Source organism: Alosa alosa, chromosome 1, assembly GCF_017589495.1.
Source record: "Alosa alosa isolate M-15738 ecotype Scorff River chromosome 1, AALO_Geno_1.1, whole genome shotgun sequence".
Taxonomy (NCBI): Eukaryota; Metazoa; Chordata; class Actinopteri; order Clupeiformes; family Clupeidae; genus Alosa; species Alosa alosa.
The window spans coordinates 51,966,975-51,980,827 of NC_063189.1; the positions used below are offsets into that span (position 1 = coordinate 51,966,975).

Genomic DNA, 13,853 nt, shown 5'->3' on the forward strand with positions numbered 1-13,853 from the left:
TAACTAGTTTAAAGACTTCTATATTTTACTAGTCAACTAGTACAAAATAGTACTAGGTACAAAAATGTTTACTAGCTGACTACTGAATGTCAAATTCCCACTTGTTAACGTCTATGTAATTTGGCCAGCCGCTTGGGCATTTATTCTGATATCTTGATATCAGGCCAACATGCAAGCCATTTTTGTCAACTAGTTAACTAGTGAGCCATGTTTGTGCACACTAGTTAACTAGTGACAGCATAAATGCCCACTAGTTAACTAGTGAACACATATTAGCTTCACTAGTTAACTAGTAAAGGCCAAAATGCATACCAGTCAGCTAGTTGAAGGCTTTTGGGTCTCACTAATTTTTACATTTACATTTAGACTGGGTGGGATTCTTACATAATACCCAATAGGAGTCTTCTACCCACCCTCTCATTAGAATTTGCATAACAGCCGTTTCAGGCACTAGTTAACTAGTGAGCTGCTTCACTGCCACACATGCAAACTAGTGAGACTTAAATTGCTCCACTAGTTAACTAGTGGACAAAAACGGTCAGCTTGTTTGTGTTTTTAGGTGTAACTAGTTAACTAGTGAACAAAATATGCATGTCATTAGTTAACTAGTAAGGCCCACAACACCCTCACTAGTAAACTAGTGGGTATTTTGGCCTTTACATGTTAACAAGTGACCATTTTGGCATCTTGTTGTTTTGGCTGAAATGGCCTTCACTAGTTAACTAGTGGGCATTTTGGGGCACATTAGTAAACTAGTGACACTTTTTGCACCTCACTAGTTAACTAGTCGAATGGAAATTGCCATCACTAGTTCACTAGTGGGTGTTTTGGTGCACACTAGTAAACTAGTGACACTTTTTAGACCTCACTAGTTAACTAGTGGGCATTTGTGTCTTCACTAGTTAACTAGTGAGCAGTTCTGCCTTCACTAATTTACATGTAAGTGTCACACTGAAGGACAGCAGAGATGCACAGAGCCTATGGCAGGGCATACAGGCCATCACTGACTACAAGCCTGCGCCACGGAGCTGTGAGAACAACACCTCTCTGCTAAATGACCTGAACAGTTTTTTCGCCCGTTTTGAAGCACAAAATGACACTCACCCACAGAAAACCCCACCTCCCCCCCACCCACCCCCTGTACCTGTCCTCTGCCAGCGTGAAGAGGACACTAGCCACCATTAACCCGCGCAAAGCAGCAGGCCCAGACAACATACCAGGACGAGTGTTGAAGGACTGTGCAGAAGAGCTGAAGGATGTTTTACAGACATTTTCAACACCTCTCTGGAGCAAGCAGTCATCCCATCACTTTTCAAAACTGCCACCATCATACCCGTGCCAAAGAAATCATCACCTTCATGCTTCAATGTCTACCGTCCTGTAGCACTCCACCCATAATCATGAAGTGCTTCAACAGCTAGTCATGTCACACATCAAAGCCACCCTACCCCCACCCTGGACCCCTTCCAGTTTGCATACCGAGCCAACGATCCACGGAGGATGCAATCTGCTCTGCCCTCCATCCAGCCCTCACCCACTTAGACAATAAAGACTCATATGTGAGAATGCTGTTCATAGACTTCAGTTCAGCATTCAATACCATAATACCACAACAACTCATCAGCAAACTGGACAAGCTAGGATTCAGTACCTCCCTCTGCAACTGGCTGCTGGACTTCCTGTTGCAGAGACCACAAGCAGTGCGGTGTCGGGGACAACACTTCAAGCACTCTGACCCTGAGCACGGGGCCCCTCAAGGGTGTGTGCTCAGCCCCTGCTCTTCACACTGCTAACACATGACTGTACAACCACTCACAGCTCCAACCATCTGGTGAAGTTTGGTGACGACACAACACTGGTGGGCCTCATCACTAAGGGCGATGAGGCTCACTACAGAGAAGAAGTAGACCTGCTGGCTAAATGGTGCAAAGACAACAACCTCCTGCTAAATGTCAGCAAGACCAAGGAGATTGTTGTCAACTTTCAGAGAGGCCACAAACAACTGCCACCACTGTCCATCGACGGAGATGCTGTGGAGAGAGTGAGCAGCACAAAATTTCTGGGGGTACACATCAGCAGCGACCTCCTCCCTGGACCACCAACACAGCATCACTGGCTTAAGAAAGCCCAGCAGCCTCTACTTCTTCGCAAATTGAAGAAGGCAAGTGCCACGCCTCCTGTCATGACTACATTCTACAGAGGGACCATCGAGAGCATCGTCTCCAGCAGCATCACAGTGTGGGGCGGAAGCTGCACAGATCAGAACAGGAAGACCCTCCAGCACTGTTAACACAGCTAAGAGGATCATTGGAGCACCACTCCCCTCCCTGCAGGACATTTACACCACCCGCCTCACCCGCCAAAGCACTAATGATTGTCAAGGATACAACCCACCCCTGCACACAAACTGTTCAGCCTCCTGCCCTCTGGAAAGCGGTACAGGAGCCTCCGCTCCCGCACCACCAGACTGGCAAGTAGCTTCATCCACCAAGCAAACACTGAACACTGAACACTCTACCCACTCTCCCATCACTGACAGCCCCCACCCACCAGCCAGCCAGGAACCTGGGAAACTAGGATCCTGTCTACCCTAACCCCCCCCCCCCCAACACCGCCCTGTGGAACTGCACTGTGACTGGCGCAGCCTAACGTGTTGCTGCTTCACATCAAGCCTGATATACTTGAAATTACTGCATACTGCATATCAATGTAAATATACAGGTCACACAAGCACAAGTTTAAACTTGTAACTGTTAAGACTATATAAATATACAACACAACTACCTCTATTTTTTTTTATATATATGTCCTATATTTCTATTTTGATACATACATGTTCTATATTTCAGTCTTGCACTTTAATTTAATGTTTCTTGTCTATGGCTATGTCTATAGTATGTCTATGTCTGTATTTAAAGCATGTCTATGTCTGCATGGGAAAGTAAGAAACGAAATTTCAATTCTTTGTATGACCAGTGTATGTAAAGAAATTGACAATAAAAGCCGACTTGACTTGACTTGACTAGAGTACCTTTGGCCAGCATGTTAACTTGTGTGCCACATGCAAATGTTGTGGGTGGGATTTCGTGAAATTCTGTACTGTGATTGGTTGTCATGTTCTATTTGGACAGTGGTGGAATGTAACGAAGTACAAATACTTCGTTACTGTACTTAAGTAAATTTTCCACGTATTTGTACTTTACTTAAGTAAAATTTATAGTGCATACTTTTGACTTTTACTTCGTTACATTTTACAGCAATTATCTGTACTTTTACCGCCACATTTCTACAACACCATCGTTCCTTTTTTACGATACATTTTATGATCAGTTTTTTTTTCTCTCTGACAAACACGTTTGTTTTACCAGGGGGCGGGGTTGCTACCAAAGATTCTGGAGCGCTACGTGCATTCTTAGAAACGTAAGCTTCTAGTCTAGACCAGGCAAAGCGTGAGCTTGTAGCCATCTGCATTCGTAGGCTATATTCACCAGACCCATGGCTACACTGTACATGCAACTGTGTTCTGTGCCTTTCTCTGTCTGTTATCTGCAGCGTTAGGGCCTCCTCTCCGATGAGATTGCTATCCGCTGATCAGCGAAGTTACAGGCTATGCCCATGCTTCTGTCACCGCGCCTGATCATTTGCGGCACAAATGAATGGTAGACTATTAATGAACCGGTGGCGGGAAAAAAAAACGTAACATTTTCCAGATTAGGAAATATTCCTTAATTGTGTGTGATCAAATAAAGATGCATAGCCTACAATTGGGGGTAGTAATGTGAGCGCTTCATTCAATGTCTATCGCCTGAACCTAATCATAAAGACACCTTTCTCAGCAACTTTTCTGTTCATTACGATCCACCCGACGTTTCCCTTGTCTACCATGTTAAACTTCAGGCTCTCGTGTTTTGCTGACTGATATTACTCAGCAGATCACCCTAGTTAGATAACCAGAATTACAGTCTCTAGAATTGTAGGTCAGAATGTAAACTGGGCCACAGATGGTAAGCACAATTGCATTAGCTTAAAACTATCTAGTCGAGTATAACCTAAAACTAGCTTAATTAAAATGCCACAGCCCATACTGATTTTTCGTTTTAGAATATAGTATATAAATCATTATGCAAATACTTTTACTTTTAATACTTAAAGTACATTTAAAAGCAGGTACTTTTTACTTTTACTTAAGTAGGGTTGTCATTGTGGTACTTTTACTTTTACTAAAGTAAATATTTCTCTGTGTATTTGTACTTTTACTTAAGTACTGAGTTTCAGTACTTCCTCCACCACTGTATTTGGACATAGGGAGCCAATAGAAAGCCTCAATTTCCAGAATTCTCCGCCTCCTAATTTGAATTCTGCGCCACTAGTTGACTAGTGTGAATTTTGTCTTGAACTAGTTTACTAGTATACATTTATGACCTCACTAGTTAACTAGTTTGGACAAATGATGCATCAACTAGTTAACTAGTGAGCCTACTGCCATCACCTAGCTAGCTAGTAAGCCATTTATGGTTCACTAGTTAACTAGTGACATTGACCTACTGCAACTAGTTAACTAGTGATGTGTTTTGCCTTCACTAGTAAACGTGCACATTTTTGGCTGTCACTAGTTAACTAGTGAGACCCAAAAGCCTTCAACTAGCTGACTGGTATGCATTTTGGCCTTTACTAGTTAACTAGTAGACATTTCTGGCTCTCACTAGTTAACTAGTGTGCATATTTTGGCCCTCACTAGTTAACTAGTTCACACAAACATGGCTCACTAGTTAACTAGTTGACAAAAATGGCTTACATGTACATGACAATTATGCCTGATATCAAGATATCAGAATAAATGCTCAATCGGCTTGCCATAGTTTCAGACCTATCATTCAGTAACCTTCTCAGAACAGCCCTTGAAAAAGATATAACAGCATCCCATTTCTATGGTAAAACATAGGCTACCACAATATTAATCTGCTGGTAGATGCACTGCAGAGTTGACGAAGTCCATAGCTGCGCCCGAATCAGTGAATTTGTGGACCTCACCTGATGGCATCGTTAACTTCAGTTCAGCCAGGAAGAAAAGTCTGAATTTGATTGAAGGGTGGTGACGCAGAATCTTCTTTACCGACACAAATGCTGCACGCCTCTTTGCAACCTCTGCAGTGAAGTCAGGAAAGATAGACAACCTGTGACCCTCGCGCATTAATGGAGACGCCTCAGCTGCCCGTCCGAGAATCTGGTCACGGACATGGTAGTAATGCACTCTGATGACAAATGCTCGCGGTGGCTTTTCCTTCTTCTGCTTTGGACGCAGAGAACGATGCGCAATGTCCAGCAAAGGCTTCTCCTCCAACTCCAGCACATCCTGAAGCAGTTGAGTGATGAATTCAGTAGGACGAGACCCTTCATCTCCCTCGGGTATGCCCAATATGCGAAGGTTGTGTCTGCCCTCCAGTTCGTCACACTTGGTTTTCAGTGTGCATACTTCGGCGGATAGTTTGCTAAGTTTTGACTCCATGCTAGCGACAGTGTCGCTGTGTGTTGTGGCAAAGCACTCTAGATCATGAAAAGTGGCGCTATGCTTATCTACAGTAGCCTGCAAGCCAGACAAGGAGTTTTTAAGTTCCTCTTTAACGGCTGTAATTTCAGAACGGAGATTGCTGGATAGCGAGTCCACTTTAGAGTCAATTTTGCTGCATATATCCGCTTTTAAAGCTTGCAAGGCATCCGTGAACTTAGTAGCACTCAAAGTGTCAGCCTCGATGCTAGGCGCTTCACAATTAGCCTTGCTCTTGAGAGTCTGGCTTTGAGCATGTGGTGTTAGCAGTCTTCAAAGCCTCCTTGTCCTTTCTCGACATTTTCAAGCAGAATATACGATGCAAACGTCAACTTAAACTTTTAGAAGTATAATAATAATAAATATAACTGCAAGCGGTGATTTACGGGGTCCGAGCAAAACGAACATGAGGTAGCATAGATTTTTAGTTTTACATATGCTTTAATTGTTTGGGCCCAACTGTTCAAAAGAAACGTGATCGGATTTCGGTTATCGGATTTCAGTTACCGGATTTCGGCTATCGGATTGGATCAAATCTTGAAAATGGCTTGTTCAAAGGGAAACAAGGATCCTGAAATTGGATTAGATCACATAATCTATTCTTGGTTTTGATCTGGATAAAACCTTCCCTTTGTGTTGTTCAACACTTTTGAGTTGGATTGGAATAAATTTGATGCATAAAATTAGGATTACCCTGTGCTGTAACGTTATAGTGTGCTAACCAGGGTGCGATTTGTGTAAAAACCAGAGGGGGGGATGATTTTGAATAAGTTTGTAACCCCGAACGAACGATTCATAGCCTAGTAATGTCATGGCTAATAATAGCCTATATTAATTTTGCCACCTTTGTAACATTTTAGTTTTAGTTTACCGTGGCGTATGACTTTAAACAGCGAGTGTGTTTGGTATGATGATCAGCTCCTTGCTGTCAAAACGTAGTCCAGGGTAGGACTACGTTTTGACAAGCATACAAATTCCCCTTGTTCTTGCCCCATATGAAATTACTCCTCTACTTTTGCTGCCTCCATCTTTTCTGTATTTGTTGTGCAAAAAAAAGTTGTATATGATTGCACTGAAGTCTTAAGTTAGTGAATTGGCTAACAGTGTTAGTTGCGTAGGTTACGTGCATTCTCTCTCCTGCTGATTTGCGTTCAGTAGCCAAGTGCGTAATATTGCAAAAGTTGAAAAAATAAATGTGTTTATTGTAGACAGAAAATAAATAGCCTACTATCATACTGTCAGTTAATTGGCTACAGTGCAGTGAAGAGTTTGGAGAGTAAAGTTATAGGGCAACTTGAAGTTTCATGAAAATAATTTACGAACCAGAACATAAAGACCATGAAGCTTCTATTTCTTGCAGCTGTTAAAACACCCGCTAGATACCCACCAACATTCGTTTTTGCAGCACAGATTATTTCTAAAAGTTAATTGTCTACTAGGCCTAGCCTAGGCTACTGGCTGATTTATCAAACGAGTGTTTTCTCGTTCGTCCTCCGCAAACTACAGGTGTTTCGATAGAGAGCCATTGAATAAGTGATGCCAAGCAATTGCTGTAACACTTTTTGTGACATTTAGCAAATATCTAAAATATAACTATATGCTTCACTGAAGCAAATATTCTAAAATATGACTATATGCTTCACTGAATCCTTCCTGTATTCTTTCATTTGTCCAGCTAACTTTTCCATTGAAACTAGCCATTTATGAGGGATTACACACTCGACATTCTGAAATGTCCTGCACGATCAAGGCCAAATTAAGTTATCACACAGCCACTGTGTCAGCACAGCAGCATGAGTGCTGACGGTGCGTTTCTGATGTCAGATTATTATGTAGGCTAGCCTACTAGACTGTTCTCACGTTGCAGCGCTTTACTTATATGAAGTAGCATTAATCAATATGAAGGGTAGAGGGGGATAAATGTTGTCCCCACCGGGGATAAAAATAATTTAGCAGAGGTAGGGATAGGAAAACCAGAGTGGGGGAAATCCTCACCATCCCCCCCCTACAAATCGCACCCTGGTGCTAACCTCCACAACCTAATAGTATTCTAACAGTAGTATTCTAGAGCGCTAATCTCCACAATTCAATACTATTCTAATAATACCCTATTCTAGTGTGCTAACCTCCACAACCCAACAGTATTCTAACAGTAGTATTCTAGTGCGCTAATCTCCACAATTCAATAGTATTCTAACAATACTCTATTCTACAGGACTATGCATTTGTCATGGATAAGATGAAGGGTCTGATAATGGAAGGCAGTGTTTCCCACAGAATGGAATTGTATTTGTGGTGGTAGGTGAAGGGGGTGGGGTGGGTTCTGTGTTGGAGTCAATAAGATGAACAGCCTATAATTATGCAGTTATACTTGCCTTGCACGACAAGTCCTGACAAGTAGCTGTAACGTTATAGTGTGCTAACCTCCACAACCCAACAGTATTCTTAACAGTAGTATTCTAGTGCGCTAATCTCCACAATTCAATAGTATTCTAACAATACTCTATTCTACAGGACTATGCATTTGTCATGGATAAGATGAAGGGTCTGATAATGGAAGGCAGTGTTTCCCACAGAATGGAATTGTATTTGTGGTGGTAGGTGAAGGGGGGTGGGGGTGGGTTCTGTGTTGGAGTCAATAAGATGAACAGCCTATAATTATGCAGTTATACTTGCCTTGCACGACAAGTCCTGACAAGTAGCTGTAACGTTATAGTGTGCTAACCTCCACAACCCAACAGTATTCTTAACAGTATTCTATTCTAGTATGCTAACCTCCACAACCCAACTGAAGGAACTGTAGGGGGCGATGTGGGTCAAGGTAGAGTGAGTGTGTGGTGAGCAGGCAGAGCCTCGATCAGAAGGCTCAATGGTATGGAGTGATGACACGGAGATGGCAGGTTTCGGTGCAACACAAGTGAACTTTATTTGAGTTTCAATTCATCTGTTCTTTTGTTCTTCACTTGTATGTGTGCTGCATCAAAGAGGAAACAAACAGAAAATGGAGTAATCAGTGAAATGGGGTAAATCAGTACAGATCCCAACTCACAAACAAACCAATTGACATTTGAACAATAAACTGAAATCATATGGCTATATAAGGTACAACTAAACAATACTTGACATCCCAAGTCAACCAACATCACCTAATCATCTCTCACATGGGACTCCAACACACCAAACCAACAAACAAAGACCTTAACTTTACACATGATGGCAGAGCTACTCTACAAACTGATAAACATCACAAAAGTCATAGTGAGGGTCATTAAAGTGATGACTTTGTGGCGAGCAAACAATTTATCCTGGTCTGAGCCCCAATGCTCCTGGTCTGAGCTACAGGGTTTCCCAGCAGGTAAACTGGGTGTGGTTAGGTGGTAGAGCCAAACAATCCTGCAATTTCTCTACAGCACTTTCACCTCAAGCCCTCCTTACACTGACAGACTTTGGAAAGATTTGGAAAAGATTTTTGAAAGACTACAGTCTCAGACCCTCTCACATCTAAAGACAAGTAGTAGAGTTTTAAGTCACAGACTATGATTTTGCAATGACTAGGGATCTTGCAGGGTCACTATTTACAAGACTGCAACACGATTCCTTTAAATAATTACCCATCGTGCAATAGATAAACAGGAACTGAAAATTATAGCCTACTAGTGCTGGGCGGTATACCGGTTCACACCGAATACCGGTGTATATTTTCGTTAGGATATGAATTTTTAATATACCGCCATACCGGTGTATTTGATTACACAACGTTTGGAACGCTGCGCCGCGCGACAGTGTTTCAGACGGGACTTTTTTTTCCCACACGCACGCATGATGCCACTGCAAAGCATAGTGAGGGTAAACACAAAACACCTGAAGTTTTTCCCCTGAAGTAGGCTATGACCCTTAAGGCTTAATTTCTCCTTAGATAAGAGGTTTATTTAAGGGTGTTGCACAGAATACCTTAAATTGTTTCTTTAGTTAAGGAAAAACATTAAGGGATACTGCATTGAAAGGGATTTACCGTCACAAAAATTCTATTGAGATTGTTCAACAGCTGTAGCTAGCTGGCTAGTAGGTGATGTTGTTAGTTAGCAACCCACTGAACACAGTGAAGTTTAATGAGCTTATCATTCATCTCACTTTAAGAATATTAGCTGAAATTATCCAGGTAGCAAGTAAAGCATGTGATAGACATGCACTGAGCAATACTAGCTGGCTAGTTAGAAATGATCCTGACTGTCATCAGTGCACCAAAAACGAACGTTTTTGTTTTTTGCCTAGCTTAACCAAACCCGAAGCTCATGGCAGGCTAACAAGACATCCACATCCACATGAAGTTAACGTTAGCCTACCACTAACGTCATGTAAACCACACAATAACAATAAGGCATGTTTCTGATAGGCCTATTTGACAGAGTAAGCATATTAGCAGAGAGGTTTCATTTTAAATTGTATAATTTTCAAAAAAGTATAAAGTTGCACTACTTTTTGTATTGGTTTTATAGGCTACAAGATGTTTGTGAAATTTGCACAGTAAAAGTTCTGTATTTTGACTGCAATTGTCTTTGCATTCTGATTAGATTCTTCATTAGAATCATGAGTGGCTCTTTGTAAACAGCATCATTTTCTGGGGCCATGCAAAACTACATTACCACTAGTGTGGAGTTATTCTACATCATGACAGTAAAATAGACCATCCTTAGTCAGTGTACTGCAGCAATTCCTCTCTCAACCTGTAGAAAATGCTGTGAACATCTGATTATGCATGAGAAAAAAAATACCGTCATATACCGTGAAACCGTAAGAATTTAGAAAAATACTGTGATATACATTTTTGGTCATACCGCCCAGCACTATAGCCTACTAAACTCAAAGTCGTATTTTCGTGTTTCTGCAGCATTGTTTCATGCGTGACATCACAAGAAACACCAGTACAAGGCATTATCCCACTGAGCCACTAACAATCATACACATTGGGCAGTCACATTCACATGGTGAAAATGTGTGTTGGTAAACACACAAGGTAAAACTCCAAGCATACATTTGACAATAAAATGAAGGGCTTTCCTGAAAGAGTACAAGTGAAATCTTTTTGAAATTCTGGGGCAATTAGACATTTGTAGAGAAGAACACTAATGGATGAAATATACATATGACTTAATGATGAAGGAAAAATAGTAAACAAAGAAGTTCCCCTAAATGTCAGAGTGTCTCAGCATTCTGATTCTTGGCAACTAATGACTGTGTATGTTGATTGCCTGATGTCATTCAGGTGCTGTTCAATGGTGTGAATCTTCAATAACCAATAGTATTCGAGCTAGAGCCTAAAGCACTACCAGGGATTCGAACTCTCAACCTAACAAACACCATCACTAGGCATTATCCCACTGAGCCACTGACAATCCTACATATTTGGCAGTCACATTCACATTGTGAAAATGTGTGTTGGCAAACAGACAACATCAAGAAAATTCCTAGCATACATTTGACAATAGAATTAAGGGCTTTATAAAAAAGAGTACAGATCTGAAAATGTGCACTGTTAATGGTATCCACTTAATGATGGTTGTATGGTTGTTCTCCAAGGAAAAAATGTACTCATATAGAAATATAGGTGATATAGGAAAAATGGCCTAAGTGGTCTAACTTTATTGGCCTATATCTCTGAAATGGAACAAATTCTGACCGATAACTTTTGTGAGGCTTGGTCTAAACATTGTCTGTGAGAATTTTGGTGAAGATTTGATTATTTTTGAAGAGTGTGAAACTTTTTATAATGTTTGGCTTTTCCATGAAATTGTGTCAAAAGTAAAAAAAATTAGACCATAAGACCAGGGCCAAAAAGATGCATCTGAGTTTAGGGATTACTATTATGAAAGAATTTTGAGTCTAGGTCAATCTGGTAAGGAGAAATTAGAATAATTAACTTTTTTTTCCAATAGCGCCACCTTTGGGTGCAGTACCCCAAATTTTGGGTTATGGGCAGAGGGGGGTACTGGTAACCATACCTGAAAATTTGAAGAGTTTTGGAGTTACGGTTTAGGCTGCAGTATGACTTTTACAGAATTTTGGCCAAAAATGAACGGTACAGAAACAATAGGGGTCCTGCAGCTACGCTGCTCGGACCCCTAATAATAATAATAATAATAATAATACATTTTATTTTAAGCGCTTTTCAAGTTATGTTTGCAGGTGTTGCTACTACCGTTTACCACAGCCACTTTTGATTTCAAAACTATAGTGTCATTCACTTTTCTCCATTTACTTAATTTTCTCTCAATAACTGTAAAATGCAATGTTATGAAATTGCAGCCCTCTGCTTTGAATGAATGGAACAGTTGTGCTGAAAAATTCAATGCAAAATGATTGGCTAAATAGTCTAAGAGGGGATGTCCTGAAATTACCACTAAAGAGGACTGAAATATCTCTTGTTCGTTTGACTGGACCAAACTCTTTTAAAAAGCAGCACATTGTAATTCCTGTATGTATTCATCAGCAATACAGTCAAAATAGGAGAAAATGTGAATAATTGCATTCTAGGTCAATTTAATGCACAACAGTACAAGAGAAACTGATCATCAATCATCAAAAAATCATCGAAACAGCATTTGGTATATTTTACCTGCACAGTTAATATACAGTATACAAATATGCTTCAGTGTCAAAACAAATGGCACATACAATGGAAGATTTATTGCACTATTACTGCCCTCGATTTTGGTGGACCCTATATTTTTTGTATTGCTGACTACTTTATTTTTTATTTCTCCAAACTACTGTGTGAAGATTTGAACATGAAATGCTGGTGTGCCATGACAAAGGGCATGCATGCTGTGGGCCAGCCAGAATTGGTAGTATTGCTTCAGTGCCTACCAGATGAGAAGACCATTCCGAAGGACATCTTTAGCCACTTTGTGCAGCTCTATCGGGAGGCTCTTTCAGGTTAGTCAATTCAATCAATCCATTAATCTATTATTTTACTTGCCATTCAAAACTGTGTTGCTGTTTATCTCCATTACTGCAGAAGGAGGTAGTAGCTGATTGGATCATAAACGGCTACAGCAATGAAGAAAAGTGAAAGTGATTGATAATGACTGACTGACTATTATTGTGTTACATGCTTCAAATGTAAAGCACTTTGAGCTGCAATTTGTGTATGAAAGGTGCTATACAAATAAAGCTTATTATTATTATTATTATTATTATTATTATTATTATTATAGCCTACAAAGAAGTGTCTGTGGTAGCTTGACAACAAGGAAGGGTGCATGAAAGGGTCAAAACTGTAGCAGCCAAAGAGAATCATTGGTAACAGCACAAATTACTTTGTAAAATAAAATAAAAATTGGCGGCATGCGATTAAAAAATAATGCATTATGCTCGGCCCTTCATCTTGTCACGATTAACGCATTAATGCAGACAGCCCTAAAATAAATGCGAGATATTTGTACAATCTAAAGAATCCAGAGTATTCACTGTCACAGTAGATCTACAATTCTATGCCGACTGTTTTATACACACATGCAAACAATGCTCAGCTAGCAGCTGAGAAATTAACTCATACCATGCAAGGTGTGGTTGAGTGGCTTGAACAATCTTGTCTTGCTTTGAATACTAGCAAGATGAAAGGTATGTTCTTTTGTAAATCTAGGGGGCATATTCCAACTGCAGACATCTTTATTGACAACGACCCAATTCATATAGTTAGTGAATATACAGTTAAGAACGAAATTATTCATACCCCTGGCAAATATTGATGTAATGTTGATTTTAAGTATACTCTTTTGATCCCGTGAGGGAAATTTGCAATTTGTCTCTGCATTTATCCCAATCCATGAATTAGTGAAACACACTCAGCACACAGTGAACACACAGTGAGGTGATGCACACACTAAGTTTTTATAGTTCACGTCACTATTTGCATGAGCCACGACTAGAAAGACTTACAATAATATCAAACATGTTTGATATTGTCGTAACGGCAAAACTAGAAAAAGACTGACTCCGACTGACTTAAAACCGCTAAGATTGGTACCTTACACTTAACGATGTAGTTGACGGAGGAGTGCGCCACGATTCCAGTACAACTCCCATGATTTCTGTCCGACTTTGGAAATGTAGTCGCCGACTGTGAAAACAGACCAAAATCGTACAATGTAAGGCCGCCATAAAGCAGTGTGTTCGCGCACAGTGAGTTTTAATTTACTAGCTTATACCGTGTGTTCACATGCAGTAGGTTAGGAGAAAAGGGTTGTTCGCGCACTTCTGGTCTTCCGACCTAAACCACATGCAGTAGTAGTAGCCTATGACAAAAGTT

General features: G+C 40.6%; 1 protein-coding gene across 5 annotated transcripts in view; it reads left to right on the top strand.

The window, feature by feature from the left end:
* The window catches only part of zfyve9a (zinc finger, FYVE domain containing 9a), a 228,504-nt gene that overhangs the window by 170,373 nt on the left and 44,278 nt on the right, over positions 1 to 13,853 (top strand). For all 5 annotated transcript variants that reach the window (XM_048260472.1, XM_048260453.1, XM_048260462.1 and 2 more), the window contains one exon: positions 12,323 to 12,478. In XM_048260472.1, coding sequence (XP_048116429.1) covers positions 12,323 to 12,478 — 156 coding nt within the window. The remainder of the gene's footprint in view (positions 1 to 12,322; positions 12,479 to 13,853) is intronic.